The following is a 21,263-nucleotide window of genomic DNA, read 5'->3' on the forward strand; positions in this document are numbered from 1 at the left end:
TTTTTCCGCGTCGTTTTTTTATCTTTTTTTTTTAAAGGTTTATATAACTATAATATGTTGTTACAAATCTTTATATTCGTTACTTTGTATTATTTATATTGCACAAGTTATTTATCTTTCTTATTCTTCAAAAACACTAACAATAAATAAATTATGTAACGTAAACGAAAGAAATGACGAATATAAAGATTTATAATTTTATATAAATAGGATTCAGATTATCGCAATCGCAAAGATTTGCAATAAGAATTAAATATTATATTAATTTTATTTGTTAATTAAGTATTTGATATTTCTCCGCTTTTTACATTTCGTTTTACAAATGCTTGGGAACAAGTGCAGTAATTTTTATGGGATTTTAATAATTTTATATTTAACAGATAAAAACTTAATATACTTGAGATTGAGGTACTCAATGACGTATATAAGACTGATTTAAATCCATAATCTTCGATATAAAATTGTATCTAAAATAGGCATAAATCGTGAGCAAATGCTTCATTTTTGTATCAAATTCTTCAGTTACTGCAACACTAAAAGTTATCAAAAAGATTTTGCAGCCCCTCCAATTTCGCTGCCAGGACAGCTAGATATCTTCGATTTTTTATCTGGATCCATCGCGATCGAGATAAATTCCTCAGAAATTCTCTTGTCCAATCCCGTGTAAGTTTGCGCCAGATCGACTTGATCTTCGCTGATCATCTTTGGAGATTCGTTTTTAACTTCATTATGCCTTTTTGCTTCCTCCTGATCTGCGAACGGCTGACGTTTGTGCTTTGATCGGAACTAAAATCAAATACTTGTTAATTATAAATAAGCAATTATTTAAGACGATTAAGTAAATTAACAAGCAATCTAATTTGCAAGCGAATTAAAATATAAAGTATCTAAGAATCTGAAAGTTTATAACATCTTTTATTAAACCGTCTTATTTTAGTTATCATTTTATGTTTTATTATTTGTCGAAATATAATAAGGCAACATAATTTAAAATTTTACTTTTTATTAAATCATACTGTTCAATTATCAGGATATATTTTTTATGTTCTTTATTGAATTATATATGATTTTAGTTATTAATATATCAAAATGTTATAACCGTTTTGATTGTATGCATATGCAAAAGTTTACCATTTGAGATGGTGGTCGTCCAGCGTATGGAGACATGTGGGATAACATAGGCATAGCACCATATGGCATCGGAATAGATCTAGCAGGTACAAATCCGGGTGTCGATGGCATGCCGTATGGTGGCTGTAATGAACACAAAGTATTTTTTACATTCCAATGTAATTCCAGTCATTGCACAAACTGTTTTAATCAATATACTTGAATATATCTATACGATGTACTGAATTATATACTTTTTTTTTTGAAAGATTTAAAAACAAATACGCATGCATCTTCTAAAAGTTATCTACGTCTTTTAAAAATTCAATGTGATGGAGAATTTTGTGAGGAATCGAGGAAAAGAGAAATGCAAAGAAGAGGAAATATAAGATAAGGATGTAAGAAATAAGAATGTTGAAATACAATAAATGGTACCATAGAGTAAAAGAGAAGTACCTTGAGAAAAAACAGAGAGAAAGTAAGTGAAGGATGGCAAGAAAAAATTTATAGATGAAAGGAGCATAAGAAAAAAGAGCGAGATAAAGAATGGAATGATAAAAAGAGAAAGAAGTAAGCAAATACGTAAGCGCGAACAGACATCGCGCTTTTATAGGTAATTACGCTGACAAAGAATAATTACAGCTATTGAGGGAGCCGTGAAAAAAGAGACCGAAAGCGTTTTACCTGAATCATCGGGTGTATTGGCACTGGCATCGGGTGTACCACGTAGACAGGTGGCTGTTGGCTTTTCGCCGGCATATGATTTTGCGTGACGACCCACTGGTGAACCATATTGCGCGTCTTCAGGTGACCGTCGATCATCATCTCGTCGGTAGTGTTCGCTCGCAGGCAGCCGCATAACTTCGGTGTCAAGGTCAGGCAGCTATAACCGGATACTAATAGCTCTGCCACGCTAGCCACCAACAGGCCAATGCTCGCTAACAAACCCGCCAAGCCGTTATCTACTTCCATCATATCGCTATTATCGCCCTAAAATGTAAAATTTGGATTTTTAATAATATTTATGATTGCAAAAGCAGTTAGTTTAATGTAATAATAGAAAGCAAATACGAGATTCTCTATATTTAAAAAATTGGAATATCTTCTAAAGTTTATGTCATTTATTCATGTTTTAAAATACCACATCTTAATACTTTTATTTAATAGTTTAATATCCAGAATAATAAGAATTAATTTATAATTAAAAAAATTAATTAGTATGTTGTTTTTCAAATTGTTATATTTGAATATTAGAATTAAATTAAGAAAATGTAAAGAATGTACCGAAAGACTGAGAAATGACACATCCGGTGCTCTCTGTGAATCCCTCACGACCGCCGTTAATGCCGTTATAGTGGCCATGTTTGAGAGGGCGAGAGCGATCAAACTGGCCGCAAGATGAGCAGACGAAAAGGCAGAATTTGTTTTACTGGACGAGGTCGCTAATGTTGCAACCACTCCTAATGCACCAGCCACTAGGGCAGCTGCACCTGCCCAGAGTCCTGCACCAGATCCACCCAAGGATGCACCGTGGACGAGCACCAGGATACCAAAGACGACTAAGACAATACCTGAGTGCAAAATTGCATGAATCACTTATTATCTTCTTCACTCTTGGGAAAGATTAATTTTAATATTTTATATATTAATAAAAAATATATAACATATACATAATATTACATAATAAAATGCAATATAATAATATTATTATAAATTAAATAAAATATATCTAATAATATATAATTTAATATATATAATACAGTTTGTTGCGTGAAAACACTCAATTATACACTCCGTCAAGAAGTAATATTCATAATATCAGCGTGATAATTAATGAAAATCGCGACTCACCAAGTAGTAATTGCCCGCAGGACGTGAACATGAGTAGATTAGAGTCATCCTTGGTTTCGGAAGCCGTTCGCAGATCCTCCTGATTCTCTGCGCGCCTTGATAGGTGATGCTGTTGCTGCAGCTGTTGCTTTTCCGGGATAAGAATATCTTTCGAGTGTTTTGATTCCAGATAGCTCTCCGGTTTCAGTTCAGAATTCACCGAGTCCTTCGATTCCTTCGAGTGACTCGAATTTTGACTTCTCACCGTGGAATCAAGCGCGATTGTCGCTGCGTCTTCCATGATTTTTTCCCGAGCGAATCAATCATATATCACTGACTTTTATAACAATATCCTTCGAATTATTACTCTTGCTCAAGACAATTTTCTGCCGGTAATCATTGAGTGATGCTATCTACTCACAATATTTAAAACTCAAACTGGAGATTAAAAAATTTGATAAGATCTTAATTACGACGACAGTCGTTTTTCAGCCAATTTGCAAAATTTTAAATTTAAGTTATTTCAAGCATACTGCTTACATAAATTTTTTTTATATGGCGTTTAATTCAATTAAGAATTATTTGTAGAATCACGTTAATCATATTATGTTTATATTCTCTCAAATTTATTTAATTTTTATATTTCTTAGTATGTATGGCGCAATTTATTTTATATACAGATAAAATAAAAATTCAATTATCGTAGATATCAAGTAAATTAACGTTAATAAATCTATCTCCTTAAATATTTTTTAAAATCGTGTAAAATCAATAGTAAAATATTTTATATTATTTAAATTGTGTTTTATATCAATTTTATATTATTGTATCTGTTATATAGATCGATAATTGTTAAGTTAATATTACAACTGCGTTGAACTAGAAGTAAATTGTTGAACGTGGTAATCACTGGTGCGACTGGCAACGTACTCAGGATCGTAATTATCTGGAAATAAAACAAAAATTCTATAACATTCATAAAACAAACAAGACAAATATAATATCACAAAGAAATATGTTATATCATTTTATGATATACCTATATAGCTATAACGTGGTTTGCTTTATTGAATTTAACCACTTTAAATGTTTTTTTTTTATATTGCTATACCTAAAACTGTAAAACTTCTGCTAAATTTTTTCAAATTTATTTTTTTCGGAATTACTTAGGTGTGACTTTTAAAATGTGACATCCTGTATGCGTCTGCGTGCATACGTGATAAAAAATACATACATATGAAATATTCAATAATTAGCGATATGAGAATGTATCTAATAAGCTTTCAAACTATACAACAAATTTTAATATTTTTAATATTTATATGAGAGTAATCGGTCACATGCTCTATGAAATTGTGTGTGTAAGCACTATTCTCTCAATTTCAATTATATGCGAATTTAATTAATTTATAGCGAATAAAATGTAGGTTGATACAAGCGCGAATGTCCGCGAATAAACAGGTCAATTATTATTTATGTCATTCATTTTAACTAATTTATTCTGTTTTAATTAATTTTAATTTTTTTGAAAAAAAAGATGTAAGCGATATCATCAATGGCGATCAAAAATTAGGTTACCATTAAATTTTGTTTAAATATAGATCTGGAAATTATGTCGTAATTTTGTTAAAATTTCAAATTGGTTGCTAGAATATCAAGACATCAATAGCAATGGATCATCATTTTTTAGTTTTCAATAAAATTATTTTGATGATCCAACAAATTATTTTCAGATCTGTATCCAGCAAAATTTTTAAATCTTCCAGAAGAATCGTTTTTTTCCCGTGAACATATAAATTAATGAAATTCGTACATTAATTCATATTGGTATAATTTTACTATATTTTATTTTTATGAATGTACATAAAAAAGCTAATTTATTAGAAATACTATGACACTTATTCACCATATTATAAAATTACTTGGACCAATTATTCTATCTCGAACATCTTTTTATTCGGCACGATGATAAGTGACATATGAGAAAAATGACATGTTACTCGAAATTTATGTGAGATTCACTCGTATACATACATGTGGGGAAAGGCATCGGTCGCGTATGAAACGATTAGGATAATTTGCGATCTCGCAGAAATTATATTACAAGTATCGTACAAATCGTTGCGTTAAATCAGAAATTTCCAATTTTATGATCGTCATGGTCAGATTCATTTGTAGATTATTATAACTTTCGGATTAATTACATCCTTTAAATTCATCATATGAATATAATCCCGATAAGGACTTTAAATTTTAAATTAGAGAAAGATGTCTGCTTATTGCATTACATATTTCTCTAATTGACAGAATCATTAAATTTAGATAGTAAAATATGTATTGTATTTCTATAGGATTTTAATAATAACGAATACAGAATTCTCGGAAAATATCAGGATCATCAATTCAGCAAGTATATAATTGGTACAATTACATTTTATGTTGAGATGTTACATTGTGCCATTTTGCGAATTTCTCAGCGAATAGATTTTATGTATGTGTACAAATTTTCCAAAATTTATTTCATATATATATTTAAATAATTTCAGACTGTGTATTATAAATATATATATATATATATATATTGATATATTTATTTTGAGAAACTCAAAATATTGATATATGATAAATTGAGGAATTAATTGCAAACGCTAATTATCTAAAATATATATAGTGAACGTTCTAGCCCCGAGTCTTCTACTTCTCATACTCGTGAATAAACATACGTAACGGACCGTTCTTACGGCTGCGAGGCATTTCTCGAAGCATTTCGAGGGCTTGACGGAGATCATTATTACATTCACCGGAGCGCTCTGGCCAGTACCTACTCCGCGGAATCTTTACACCTCGCAATGCATTTCAGCTCTGCTTTCCGCTTTCTATGAGGTCAGAAAGCGCGTTTACTCCTTTTTGCAATTCAAACAGTGATTTATAAAACAGCAATTCGAACGTAATATATCTCGCCGAGTTCTATTTACGCGCAATGTCCCATTTAAAATTATAGCTGGATACTTCGAAAACAGTAGGTCTCTTGATGGAATCATTCTCCAAATTTAAAAGTTTTCATTTTTTTTTAAATATATTTCTTTAAAATATGTTAATTGTTCTTATTTTACGTATAAAAATTTATGAGATCATTAAGTGAATATTTTGCCGAAATATTCTGTGTGTATATGTTTTTAATATATTCTAATTTAAAACATGATCAGCTATGATGCGTAATATAAAATCTTATAAATTATACTTTCGATGATCTTACTACAATATGCGCATTTTTATGTGCAGAGTGATAAACAAAATTGATTGATAGTCTTACTTCTTATTATTTATATTATAGATGCGCCAATGCATCTGTAATATACAACTGCACGCTTCCTTTAAATGTTTTTATTCGTTTTTTACATTATATGTTTTTTATTATTATGTTTTTATTCGTTTTTTTATGTACAGTATATGCATAAACAATTTTTTGTGATTCGTTAAGTTAACTATCGTACATTTAATTGCTCACACATGATAAAGAAATGCAAAAGAAATGTACAGGAATGCAAGCTGTAATATAACGAGAAAGATTTCGCGTGGCACTTAAACTCACCGATATTCTACTGATCTCAATTCTTACTCTGAAACGCCTTCTCCTCCTTTTCTCAAACAATTGCCATTCATCGTAAATCGCGAATTGTAATTCGTACAATTGTGTAATTATCTTATACAATTGTATGATTATAACATTAGGAAACACGTACAGTTGAACACACACGTGCACAAGAATTCTCGTTATACATTCCGTACTTTCTCAGTTAAAGGTCCATGATCCACGGGAACGGCCGCGAATTAACATACCAGCGTGTTATCACTGTCGGTTCCTTCGACTCACATGATCCACGCATCACACCGATCGATAATATTGAAATATCTCGTGTGATATTCGACACGAGCGATTCACCTGATCTCGCGCGTTTAATGACGATTGCAAAGTCGCGAATCCGAGACTGATCTGTCGAGCGTTCGATCAGCAACTGGAGTCGACTCATGCGTCGAGAAGTATACAGGTAGATATTGCAGGTATACGCTGCTCCTATCTGCTCGCCTCTACGTATCTCCCTTTCTTTCTCTCTCTCCCCCCTGTTTCTCCGACTCACAGCTTCCTTCTCTCGCTCTCACTCGCCTGCTTTTCCCACCTTCGCCCCGTTCCTTTCCGCGCCGCGCCCCGCCGCACAGCGGCGCGCTGGAATTTGCGAAATTGATCGCAAGAGATCGATCACCCCGCATATCTTCGTCGGTGGAAAATGCATTAATATACGTTCGTATACGCATGTTACGCGATTGTAACGTATTCAGGTTTAGAACAGGAATTAATGGCATTCCTGTGCGATTTTTTTTTGAAGCATTGAAATTGTTTAGCAAAACCGGTTCTTTTTCTTATGCAAAACAATCCTCCGCTATTGATAGTGTAGCCGAAAAGAAAATATATGCAGAAATAAATTAAAGACGCAGAATGAAACTTGTTTTTTATTTTTGAGACTGATTTAAAAAAACGGAAAGATTTATATCTTAATATTTTCTTAAATTTAAAGAAGTTTGAATATAAAATATCGTTAAACTTATCTTAGCGATTTTTAACATATAAGTAAAGAGTATAAAGTTCCATTTATTAAAATAATTTAAAATATTCAATGTTGCTAAAAAATTATATAAAATATCTTTACTATCTTTTTATAAATAGGTATATTTTTGTATACATATTGATAGCTGCAGAAAAATTTTTACGATGTATGACCCTCGTTGAGGGTAATTGAAATTTTATAAAAGATTCAACTAAAATTATAATTTTTTAATCCAAAGTAGATTTTCAAAAACAAAGATATATGAAAAATTACATCTATATTCTACATTTTTATTTATTTTTGTACGTTATCTCGCTTTCTTCTCGCATGGTATCGTTGCGCAAGATATCCCATATTTTCAGAGAAGCAATTCGTACAATGCACTTAACTCGTTTTTTATAAATCGTTTCAATTATTAATTTGTGAGCTACAAAGATTCTGCGAGGTCAGATTTTGGCGTTTCGGTTAAAGGTTACGATTTTTCAAAAAAAAGAAAAATTAAAAAGAAAAGGTCAGAATTGTTTATCGAAGTCAATTTCCCTCTTCTCAACACTTTCCGTCAGTCCCCTTTTATTCTAACAGCACGTGCATAGACTGAAAATGTCACTGTGCACACGCACGGGATAACATTTTCATTCTACTGTGCGTGATCATACAGCAAAGTAAAGTAACGGAGAAACAGCACGAGAGGAGACGCTAAGTGTACGCTATTAATATAATTAAGAGCGCTAAGAATAAAGAAATGCTGGGAACGCAGAGGTGATAAAAAATAGGAGGAGGGTTGACTGCACTCATTAACTAAGTGTCTGAGTATGATCTCTCAACCCGGAAACGTATATTAAAGTGCAGTTATTTCTGCCATTATACACACGTTGTAATTTGCCAGATGCAGCGAGGTTAGTCAAAAAGTATCCGTTTTTTTCCATTAAATTTAAATTAAATGTAAGAAAGCGCTTCTACACCTTTCATGTAGCTATATGATAAGTATAAAAAATAATGAATTGTATGAATAGAAATGAAGCAAGCGCTTTAGAATAGAATAGAAATCAAAGTATTTTAAAATATAAGTACGAAGCAAAAGCGTATCTCGTATGAAGGATCTCTTTTTAACGAATGCGAATAATCTCTGAGTACATCAAATATTGTTAATATTGTTCAACCAAGCGTGAGAACATCATTATATTTAATTTCTAATTTTTGATCTTTCATATCTTCTTCTTCACTGTGTTTTCTATCCACTTCCAACTTTTAATTTTTTTTCATTATTAAATTCTTTTTCTCTTTCTTACGAAGGAATAGGTATTGAAGAAATTCAGCTCAATTTGAAAAACAAGGAAACGCTTCAATATTTTCAAAGTAACTCTATAGGACTCACATAATTCTCAATATAATTTATCATAAAGATCAACATTGGAAAAGAAATGGGATAAGTAATTAAGATAGAGATCAACATTGGAAAAGAAATGGGATAATTTGCAGATAAATGTTTTGGGAAAGATCTACGTTTTTCTTTGCATTATCCGCGATTATTACACGAGAAATAGCCGGCATCCGTTTTCTTTCTTCTTCTTTCCTTCTAGAACCTAGCTAATTAGTTTTCTTTATGCGCCGAGCATACACGGCAGAGTCTCCCGCAGCCTTCTAGAGCATATCTTCTCGCCTCGAGGCGCTTGGCGCGCATACTTTCGTGTGTTGCTGCGAAATATTTTTGCACGCAACGACAACGGAGCTAAAAGTAAGTGAGTGCCGCGTTCCAAAAAACACGCGCAGCGTTTAAAACTTTCTTGAAACGATCTGTTTTCATAATAAATCACGAGACTTTTTCGAGAAAAGTTATTTTAATATTTTCGAAAGAAAAATAGGCAATAGGCGAATATCTGTCTTCACAGCGTAATACAGCATTCCCACTGTAATACAACGCGAAACTTTCCTCCTAATTATTTCCGTCTATAACCGAGACCGCTACTTCCTGGTTCGGGATAAAAATTGTAATGCAGCAATTTTAACAAATATTTTCGGATCGTTCGGTAAAGTATTATAATATACAACTACCGGAGAGCTAAATGCCGGTGTACTTGGCTAATACAAGTGTGCAAGCAATCCGCAATGCGCACGGCGAATACAAGCCAAGCCGCGCGCGGAGCGAGCAACGCCACGTACTCGGATGCGGTCCGGCACACTGAAAAGTTAATCGTGCGCGCCTCTTTACGGTATCCTCCTTTACTGGTATATACGTCGTTGAAACGTCTGCTCCTGTCTACGTGCAGCACGCATTGCACATCATGCCCGGCCATTACCTCTACACAAGTACGTACTACATATAGCGAGAGCTTGCCGTATACAGTGCCGTACGAAACCGTTAACGTACGAAAGATTTACGATAACGTGCATGGAATCTCTCACTTTTCACTGTTCTTCTTACAAAAAAAGCTAGAAAAGAAAGAGAAGAAAACGGAAAACAAGAATCCCGAATCTATCGAAATATGTGAATCTCAAAATCAGGAACTTTAAAGCAAACATAAGTTTAACATTTATTTTGTTTTTATTTATTTAATTTTTTAAACTTTATTCTCATAAATAAAACGTCTCTGAAAATATAAATTGCATTCTACCAATTAATGTACTTTTTGAAAAAAATTACAATAAATAGATTATTGTATTTAGAATTCAAATATCTTTCATGAGAGTTTGGTTTACATAATATAAAGCAAGTTTAAATTGTTAAATAGAAAAAGAGAAAGCCTAATAGAAATTACATTACATCAGAAGAAAGATTTTCACATCCCTTTGTAGAGAATAACATGACCGAACAATTGCATTGTCCGGATGTTCAATTGAATTTGTGAATTATTTTTTGAAACACATTACGATTCTTTTCGCGTTACGTTTGCTGCTGCGTAATTATTTCTTCTTACAACAGTATGTCACAAGCAAGATCTCTCGCGTACGAAATTAAGCGAGGAATACGCTTACGTCAGAGTAAAATGGAATTCAAATTATATCAGCTTGGAATTTCAATGATGGCACTTGCACCACCTGCTAATGAAATCGCTATCCGTGCCAATGCAGTGGTCACTTCTGATTTTCTAATGACGGTTCATCGATGTAACGATAATTTGCGCGATTATCCCGATGCTGTTATATTTTTATAAAAATGAACGTGATATCATAGCCTTTCTTTCGCTCTTGTTTTCTCATTTAATTAATCGACAACAATTGTCTTCTCTGAAAGTCTCGTATGAGCAACAATAACAAACAGAGAAATTTTACTAGAACCGAATGAATTACTTATATATTGTCTTAAACAAATAGTTGATTACTATTTTAGCATTATATTTCTTTAATTGAAAGAAACTTTAATTAAAGTTTTAAAAAATTCTACCTCTTATGCAATTTTTACATATGCATATATATATTTTTTAAATTTATTTATTTTGATTATTCAAGATGTGTAATTTGGAAAAGGAATTGAATAAAAAGTACAATATATTGCCATTAAAAATACATTTTATATCTGCAATATTATAAAATGACATTCAGATAGAGTTTAATATTAAAAAAAAAATAATAATTTTTTAAAAAAGTAATCGTGTAACTTTAGAAGAATTAATTATTTTTTTAAGTAAGAATATTATCTTTCTTCATTTAATTAAAATTAACGTGCCTTCATTATGCAAATAGTATATATTTAAAACGAATATTCTGTATTTTAAATCAAACCTTGACATTTATGTTGCACGCTGTCCAAAAAGATTCACGGCAATAAATATTTTCATATGAAAGATGTAACGCGCAAAATTGAAAATTTATTCTTACCTCACAATCAGATATAAAATGATATAAATACAGTTTTAAATACTCAAAATATCTCTATTCAATTCATTTTCACAAAATTACATTTCATCGCCGTTAGGGCGGTTAAATCTTTCGATTTATTGCCTTTTCTCACTTTTTTAACAAATGTTATATTCTATAGAACATTTGATTATACTTAAAATATTAAATATTAAAATATCAAAATGCATACGCGCGCGCCAGAAACAATTACGGTAGTTCAAATAGTTCAAATCTTAATAAATATCGATATGCTACAATATTCTTAAAAGACCAAATTGACTTTCTATTGGTTATGTACAATCTTCTTCTCACTGGCATTCGATATACGTTAAAATAAGCGTGTAAACTCGATAACACGGTACGCCACTGAGATGAATTCTCGGTACGCGCTTCTAGAGGTTTCTCCGCCGCCTTTCTAAAACGGCATCCATCGGAGAAACGCGAAAGAAAAGAAGCCGAGCCCTGGAATTGCCGTTGCCGCTGTCTGGGTCTTTCTCCGCAAATTGTCTTCGGAACGATCCATTTGTCTGAGAAGGCGCTTCTAGACGCATACGTAAAATTGCAAACGCAATCAATGTAGCGAAAGTTCCGCGCCGCTACATCGACAATTTCTTTTACGGGACTAATAGCAAAAGCGACGTATTAACGCAGTTTAGAAAATAATTTTTCTCAACTAAAAAAAAAGAGTAATAAATCCTCAGTTGAACTTAAACTTTTTAAAATTAGAGCGTGAATATTGCGATATTTTTATAAAATCAAGATTGCATCGCGTATGATAAAAACTGCAAAATAAATAATTATTCTTTTCCTCAAATTAATGTTATTAAACCATAACCAATTTTCTTTTTTTTCTATATTAAGCATCAAATAACTTTTTTTTATCGCGTCGTATATCATTTTGTGCATAGAAATATACACGTAGATTCTCTCCAAAAATATCGATTAATTAAAGTATAAAATAAAAAAAAAAATAATCTGACTAGAATAACTTAAACAAAAGAAAAATTAAAAATTAAAAAGTTGCAAGATTAATTAAGAATTATTTAATTGTATGGATAAAAATGAACGAAATCGGGGTCAAAATCATTTGGATCGAATTATCTCTGTCGGCGAGATTACCATAACTCATTTTAATAATATTGATACATAAATCACGCTTGCTTTTACTATCACTATAATAAGTGCGTCATTTTCACGGTAATCATATATTATAGAAAGTAACAGTGAGTATAAAACGGTTAAGACTTAATCTTCTTCTTTCCCGAACAACAATTCCCTGCGTAATTACGTGGGAAATAGGGGAAAGAGACGTTACTATATTGATCAAGAGAATTTTTCTCACAAGTTGTCAAAACAGATTATTCGCAATCGGTCGATTATCTGACTGATAGTGCTCCGTGAGAAATTTTTTCTTTCCTCTTGGACGCCTTTCTGTCTTAATTAGACAGAAACGCGGTTACAACGCGATGCAAAAATCCGGTGAACACCGCTGCGATATTTTTTATTCGAGTGCGTTTAATAAAGGACACTCGGTATGAGCTCCTTATAGAAAGTACGACAAATATCACTGTAAAATCAATTTCTCGCGCGCACCTTGCCTACTTGCACATTTTACATACAATATGCGCATGCGAGGAGCCACGTACATGCCACGGGAGAAAGTTTCCGACATTCAGCTTAAGCTGATCGACAATTCAATTTTGTCACGACGAGCTGCGGTCATCCTGCATGTACTCGTGGAAGCCCATTTGCTCTACAATGTAAGCTCGTTTTATCGGTAACTGACCGTGAATCACTATCTCCTCTCTAAAATAGGCCTCGCTTCTCTCAATTTCCCAAATACAAAATTATCCGTAGTCAGCCATAAAATTATCACGTAATTTTTAAATAAATTAGAGTTAATCGTCCGCGTCTGTTACCTTTACTCTGTGTTTTTCAGTTCTGCTATTTTATATGTCTATATCTGGTAATTTAATATACATTTTAGGTACAATTAATAATATTATTAATATTATAGATAATATTATTATATATTGTATAACACATTCACTTAATTTATTCTCTTAATTTATTCTCATTTGTATTTTTCTATTTAGATGCTTAAATTTTTTTGTATTTTTTAAATATGAGTATAAGCACATACGATATAAAGTAGACACAAGATATAATAGTTTTCTCCGCCTCCGGGATAATAATGCAAAATAAGTACAAAAAATTGTAATAGTGCCTTTCTTAGAAACAAATGCCTCGTAATCTTCGCGATAATACGCGAAAGCTAATATAATTTTGTCCATCCATTTGATTTCTCATTTCCCTTTTGCAAATTAACTTCATATAATTTAGTAAAAAAATTCTAAAAAAAGCCATAGAGAAATCTAAAAAAGTAATAATAATCATTAGACGCGGCAGCGAGGGATTGTTTGCAACCGAGCATTCCTAAAGAATGAAATAATTTGACCTTTTTCATGAGCACTGTATGAGAAAACAGTTGAGTCGTTTGAGAAAATCACGATCTATCCATGCTGCAACGAATCGTTCAGTTTTAACAGCAATCTCATATACGAATAATAAAAGATAAATTATTATCAGCCGAATGCTTTAAAACTTGTATAAACAAATATAATTCAGAAGGTAGATGGTGTATGCACGTATAGAATTGAAGATAGAAGAAATATATAATTCTAAGAGAAAACTTATATATATTTTTTTAAGGTAAATATGATGTGTTGATGATGGGCAATTTCTTCCTTATAATTTAATAAATAATTTTTAAATTAAAAAAAATAGATATAATGGAATATATTTATATTTATATGTATAGGGATTCTCAACATCTCGACTAATCATAATGGTTTTTAAATGAAAAAAATTGTTAAATTAACAGTACATCTACCTGGAAACGACGGATTTGTCAGTGTGACTGTGAGTGATAAATTAAAAGGCATGAATAAATTTTCTTTACGCAATTCGTTAAATAGCCTGGAGCGTTTAAGAATGCGCCATTAAGCGAGACCCCGAGGAAGAAGTATCAGCGATTAAAGCCGGTACCGGTAGAAATAACGTGCGCGCAACGCAATATACCATGAATAATATCTTTTTTTTTTTCCATTGAAACGGCGAACGATACGTGCCGAATAATTGGTGGAAACGTTACGGTCACTTCACCTCTTGTAAATAATTCATTTATAAATTATTGATCCAGGAAGAGACTCTCAGTTCACGTTAGAAATAGACCTCACCGCACCGAAAGAAAATTACAGACGTTTCTTCACACGCACCTCTTCTTCCTGTTTCTTTTAGTAGATATTAGATAACTCCAAGATAACGCTGTTAATCTTAAAATTATTCGTCAAAAAGTTCTTTTTTAGTATTTTCGTTTTTAAACCTTAAATTATTAATTGTTGAATTTGCGTAGCGTGAGATAATTTTCCTCTATAAAAAATAAAATAAATAAATTATGAATTATTATACAACATAAATTGTTAATGTGTCAAGTATATATGTATGTATATTTCTCTCTTTAACAATCTTTCTCTGTCTAAGAGATATCTTTTTCTTTTGTCTAACACGTAAACTCCCACAAAAATAATAATTAGAAGGTAAATATAATTTTATGGCATAAAAAATAAGTGAAATTATGAAGAAAACCAAATATATTACTCTTTCAAGTTTCAAATCTCGATATAATATTTCTTTTTTTACGGTAGTTTTCCGCATAGTTCTCCAAACATTTGAAACGGTGCGTGATAAGCAAACACTTTTCTCCCTTTCTCGATGGCGTACACGTGCGTGCGTACTTTGCGCCTATGAACAAAGAGAGCAAGAGAAAGAGAGGAAAAAGCGACAAGATATTCAACATACCGAGAACAAAATACACGCACACATATTTTAAAATATACGAGTGTATATTTTAAAATGTATGTATTTTAGAATAAAAAAATATATTTAAATATAGAAATATTAAAATTATATATTTAAAAAATATAAACATTTTTAATGTATTTAAAATATATTTTAGAAATATTTTTAAAAATATAAAAATACACATTGTATGCAAAAATATTTTACAGAGAAAACTAAATTACCGTGGCACGAAAATAGTAAATCGCGTGTAAAAGAGAATTCTAACGCAATTAAAAAACGCAAAATATACAAAATATACGCGTCGCATTGTATATATGCAGACAATATCTTTCTTTTTTAATTTTTTAAGCAAGAGAAAATCTCCATTCAAAATGCCACGATAGATTTAAGAAATTCGCAAGCAAATTGTGTGCGCATACACATCGTTGATTGAGCAAAGTTAGAAAGCGTCGGCGACTTGGCAGCGGAGAATCTCAATGCAATTAAATGTATGTACGTCTCATCTTCTCGGCAGTAGGTGGCACATTGATTACAATATAATACATCGACGTGTGAATAACAAATAACGCGTGGTCGCATAACCACCTTTGGACACAAATGCTATTCATTTTCAATGTGTGAACGCGCAAAAGTGTCTACGATTTGTAATATCCGGTGTGGCAAATCGGTCGCGTCTTTAAGTCCGCGTTGTAACGGAATTTGCATCCGCTGTGCCACTATAACGCTATGCACTTCGCTATCAAAGAATGCCGATATCCTTGTAATAGAAGTCCCCATTTAATGGGACACGGACAACGAATTACTTAAGATGTCAAAGACGTTGGCTTCGCCATTGAAATACCACCGATAAATGCTAATCGAGCCTGCCACGGGCGAGCAATTTCGTTTTTTCTTTAACGACATTATCGAGGAATGTTTCCGTCGCAGTGTAACTTTGCACCTGATCCCTCGGTTAGAATACCGAGTGGTCGGCGGGTGCCTATAAAATCGAACGATTGGTCTATCCTGGGACAGTTTATACGTGCCTTTCACCCAAGCGGTTCTCAATCGGGAGAGAAACGAGTAGGAGGAGGAAGGGTATGTCTATAAGGTGTAATCGCTAAGGAGCGGTTCTATACGCAATCAAGGACTGCGTGATATGCTTTTATCATGACGTAATCAGTTTGTTATGCGCAAACTGTCTCGCTCTCGCGCAGAATCTTAATGCGGCTGTAAATGTCGGTCGCGAAACTTTCGTACTTACCGAAACGATTCCTCTGCTCCAAAACGATCTCGCCCAGGTAACAATCGTACTCCGTCAGGAAAGACACGCCGATCTCATCCACGGTTCTTAAGTTCGTCAGATAAATGCTGTAGAAAAAAGCACAGTCAATTGTAAAATCGATAATCAATCGTCAATCGTCGTGATTCGTTTTAAGCTTACCATTTTCTCCATTTGGCGTTTATTCTGGCGGAGTCGTAAGGTAGGATCGATTTTAAATTACCGTTGTTACCCAAGATTAAAATGGGACTTTTGTTAAACTTGTTCGACCAGGCAGTGACCTCGGGTTCTGCATAAACAACGGTCGCCTGGATATCTTGCTTCAAATCGATGTGAACCAAGAATAATCTGTAACAATATATATATTATAATGTTATATAATTAGTCATTGAATAATAATTATATTTTAACACTACCTATATTTTTTTACAAATTATATTATTCTTCAATGGACATATTCTCACCTGTGGTATAATCTATGATCTCTAGTGATTAGCTTCAAACATCCACCGCCGTTATAGGAGAATTGATCGCAAAACTCGAAAGTATTGACATCGACAGCAGGTAATTTGTCTTCAATCTTAACGATTTTACCACATACTCGTATAATGCTCCTTTCATTTTCGTAGATACGTTCTATTCGAGTTTCTTTCTTGTTAGCATCGTCACTATCATTATTTTCATTCTCCTCAATATCTTCGGTAAATATTCGCTGTGTCGATCGCGTAAATTGTAAATGTGGCACAGGTATCGCTAACTGCAGTTGCTGCCTTCGTAAATTGTAAAATGCTCTCTTTTCGGGCGTGCTTTCACCGTTTATTGTGTATGGTTCAAAATGTTCCTAAACGCAAACAGACTTATAAATGCATATGCATGCGTATATTAATTTTAACTACCATAAAGAGATTTTAGTAAAAAATTTTAATAAGTTTTATTAATTAAATAAATTATCTTATTTATTGTTTATATTTACCTCGCCATTATAATAATAGCAGATACCAGCACCTCGACAGAAGGAAGTTTTGAAAATGTCATTCTCGAAAATAGGTACGTGCACATATAAATAAGGAAACAATTGAGCCCAGAATAAATTTTCTAGAATTGAAAAAGTGCTTGAACCGAAGTACTCGTGTGTCCATCCAGGAGCGAAAATAGCAACTGAAAGTCCTTGTTCCCGTATCAAATTTAGTGCCTTAAAAAATAAAATGTGCTTTTATTATCTGAGAACTTGGTTTACCGCAATGAAAAAGATAATGTTACATTTGTAACATATAATAGAAGTGATAGTATTTACATATGTTGAGTTAAAGCCGCCTCCGCCTGGACACCCTCTCCCCCAAACGTCTAATCCAACGTAAATATCCTTAATATCGCGACCTAATTCCTTTGCAAATAAATGACTGCTGCTCAGTCGTGATTCCGTCCAAGTATAATTTAAGAATATACCATCACAGTACAAGAAAAATTCTCTGAAACGGAAATAATTGTTATTAAATCGTGTTGATATAATTGAAATAGGAACAAAGAAACAGAGAAAGACGTATAATTAAATAAATTAAAGAATATTACTTGTTTTTATCATTGAGTTCGTTCTGCCAATTTAATTCACCCTTATTGGTCACACTGTCGTACCAGATAATTTCCGAATCTTCAATCTCGTTGTGAATACTTTCTGTCAGGTACTTAACGAAGTAAATCAAATTATCCATATCCTCTTCCCTAATTTTATTCTCAATGTTCAAAAGCCACCCCTCAAATTGGTAGCTTTTTGCAATCAATACTAGAGCGTCCGCAAACTTTCTCACATCCTTTTGCGACGCAAGAATCGTGTCCCAGGTGTCGTTACTTCCTTCCGTGATCACCGTACCCAAAACCTTCACGCCGTGTTGATGAGCCGCGGTGATCCAGCCGTAAGGTGGGATAGTCACAAAGTGGTGACTAAAGTAAACAAATGTATCGACGATACTCCAGTGATAAAATACATAGGAATCGTGAGAGGTAGAACCCTGTATGAATCTGTGGAGACAAAACAAAGGCATTATTACAATTCACGCATGTGTTCACTTTAGTTTAGATATTTTGTAAAATTACCTGTCTTCGAGATAACCACCTTTCATATCGTGACAGACTAGTGTTCTGGGCTGTTCGGCTCTGTCCACCCTTTCCAGTGGGACCTTCTGCGCGACAATATCCGAACCACGGTACACATAATCCACTGATTCTGTGATGTATACCTGTGATATATCTAATGGCAATTCTACTAATCCACTGTCCAGGGTGCTGTATAATTCTGCCAGTGTATTGAAAGGCAGTAATTCCCTTGTCTCAACGTTGCCTGCCATCTCAGTGGTTTCTGATGTGCTATTGCTGTATTAATTCCATGGTTGCATTTCAGTTTTCTGATATAGTAAACTGACGTAACGATCCTTCCTGTAGCTATCACCGGAAAGTACACATGGCGTGATAATTTATTCTAGAAAAAAATAGTTCATGGTTTTGATAGCAATACTACTCTGTGGTGAAATACACTGGGTCAATTATCTAATCTTTCGATACCATTATCTGCCGGCAGTTATCATGAAAGATGAATGACAGGCAAGTAGAAATATGTGTTGACCCAGTAAACGAGAAACGTTAGCTGTATGCTAACAATTTAACAGTAAATTCGAGCAACATATTGCAGCAGTTTTTAACTGCTAAAATATTTTGCTATATATTAGGCTTGTGTTTTGCATTGGCTAAACGACCTAATTTGATAAATAGCCAGTAAACCAAACAGAATCTGTCACTTCATAATTATTTAAATGAAATATGTCATTATATAAAATGTCATATAAAATTCTGTTCGATTTCTGCAGTCAATCGTATTCTATTAACAGATTCTGTTATATTTCTGCTGACTTTCTACTGAAAAAGTTTATAGCAAACATTTTGCAAAATGTTTCTGGTAGATTGTCATGCTTTTATTATTTAATGCTTTTATAATATGGATTTTTGATCCAGTATTCAGGGTCATGATATCAATAACTTGTTGAGGATCTTATATAGATTATTGTTAGATATTTAAAATATATAAGAGAAGTCTAACAAAAAATTGAAAAAAAAATAATATAACTTAACCTATAAGATACACCAAAACATCTCATCATACACCAAGCCACGCAAGCCAGTAGCCACCAAAGTAGCTCCGAGGCTGTGTTCGGAACAGTTCGGAAACGTCACCTGACTACCCCGAGTGCCTCCGTATGTCACTTTATCCTTATTCAAATGTTCAATATTCAGTGAACAAGAAAAATGAAACAGTGACATTCGAGAGATAATTTCCGAACGCAACTTGAATAATTCTTGTAGCAGTAGCACGATTTGTGTAAATACAGTTTCAATTATCCAGTAATCGATAAGACTATTTGTAAATATAAATATTTCAGATTAAAGTATAATACTTTTATTATCAATTCAGATTGAAAGAAAAATCTTAACAGACTGTCATTTTTTTATTGGAATTATTTTATATATTAATCGGAATATTAATCTATGTTAAATATTTACAACAAATATCAATTAACACAATTAATCTATACATATAAAATTTATTATTTTAAAATATATTATACCCGAGGATGCGCAATCATTTAACATATATTGACTATACTCTTTGAGCCAATAATAAACAATGTGTCCTAAATTGTAAGAAGCAACACTTCTGTTTTGGAGCAAAAATATGATTGATTGTTCCTTAAGATTAAATGTTATATCATTCTGTCATTATTATGACCAATGATACATTATATATTCTTATATGACTTATATCATGGATTTTATACCATGGAGAAAAAAGTCTCATATAGGAACAAGGAACAGGGAACGGAGAATTATAGGAATTCAATCTATCAAAAACTGTATATTCTATATATATAGTACACCGTTTCTGATAGGTTAAAATTCTTAATTTCTACAATATATATTAATATATCCTTATTCCTTATTTGTTATTCTTAATTTCTGTTCTGTTTTTTATTCCATATTTCTTTGATTGTGCAGAACCTCTGAGAATGGACGTGTTTTAAATAAAACCTGTTCACTACTAGCGCTTCAACAATGAACTACGAAGCCATATCCACGAATATTTCCAATGGGTAACATTCGCTATATCCACGTTTTTCAGAATACTTTGAAATGAATTTGAGAAATGAAAAGTTAAAGAACGAAATATGCTCATTATAGAATATACATACTTGAATTGTTATGATCAATAAAAACAGATCAATTTGTAAGGTCCTCCACCACTTTCGACTTCAAAAATTGATCTTTTTTTCTTTTCCGCAAACACCAGCTTAATATATATGTTATGTTACTGTTAATTGGTGTTTGCTGGGTTTTAATTTGCACTTTTTTTACTTATTTTTTGTTATAAAAATAATAAAATAAACATATATAACAATTTTTTATCTCATATATGCGCTTCTTCGATTGAGGAGCACTTCCACGAATCTGAACAAATTACTCATGTCAGTATAGGCAAATAAGTAAAAACCGCGTACCAACCATTTGTTGCTCGTCTCGAAATATTTCAACGTTCTAAATAAAATACGTTATGTGCGTGATTTTAATATTTTAGAGTTCTAAAATATTTTAAAAAGGCTTTCTTATATCACGGTAATCTTTTTTACATACATTCCAGATAGCACACAGAGTTCAAAAGAATTCATTAGTATATTCAGTTTTATGTCATCAATTCTGAGTTCATTTTCAAATGC

The 21,263-nt window shown here is 32.5% G+C and overlaps 2 protein-coding genes across 5 annotated transcripts; both read right to left on the reverse strand.

The window, feature by feature from the left end:
* Positions 1 to 249: 249 nt before the first annotated feature.
* Positions 250 to 3,266, reverse strand: LOC105457754. Its single transcript, XM_011702592.1, has 5 exons — positions 2,962 to 3,266; positions 2,395 to 2,681; positions 1,795 to 2,100; positions 1,132 to 1,254; positions 250 to 786 (listed from the first exon to the last, which is right to left on the reverse strand). Exons 1-5 carry the CDS (start codon positions 3,239 to 3,241, stop codon positions 544 to 546), a joined length of 1,239 nt encoding a protein of 412 aa, XP_011700894.1. The 5' UTR covers positions 3,242 to 3,266; the 3' UTR covers positions 250 to 543.
* Positions 3,266 to 19,890, reverse strand: LOC105457752 (cytosolic endo-beta-N-acetylglucosaminidase). Of its 4 annotated transcripts, none has more exons than XM_011702591.1 (9): positions 18,598 to 19,053; positions 18,076 to 18,522; positions 17,801 to 17,975; positions 17,480 to 17,698; positions 16,971 to 17,347; positions 16,669 to 16,854; positions 16,489 to 16,595; positions 3,808 to 3,886; positions 3,266 to 3,353 (listed from the first exon to the last, which is right to left on the reverse strand). In XM_011702591.1, the coding sequence occupies exons 1-9, from the start codon at positions 18,846 to 18,848 to the stop codon at positions 3,350 to 3,352; spliced, it is 1,845 nt and encodes a 614-aa protein (XP_011700893.1). In that variant the 5' UTR covers positions 18,849 to 19,053; the 3' UTR covers positions 3,266 to 3,349. The 4 variants fall into 4 exon arrangements, with proteins under 4 accessions (XP_011700893.1, XP_011700892.1, XP_011700890.1 ...); XM_011702590.1 differs by lacking the exon at positions 3,266 to 3,353 and adding an exon at positions 19,729 to 19,890 and having other exon boundaries at positions 3,704 to 3,886; positions 18,598 to 18,979; XM_011702588.1 differs by lacking the exon at positions 3,266 to 3,353 and adding an exon at positions 19,627 to 19,707 and having other exon boundaries at positions 3,704 to 3,886; positions 18,598 to 18,979.
* Positions 19,891 to 21,263: the final 1,373 nt, after the last annotated feature.

The sequence above is a fragment of the Wasmannia auropunctata genome, unplaced genomic scaffold (genome assembly GCF_000956235.1).
Source record: "Wasmannia auropunctata unplaced genomic scaffold, wasmannia.A_1.0 LD335047.1, whole genome shotgun sequence".
Taxonomy (NCBI): Eukaryota; Metazoa; Arthropoda; class Insecta; order Hymenoptera; family Formicidae; genus Wasmannia; species Wasmannia auropunctata.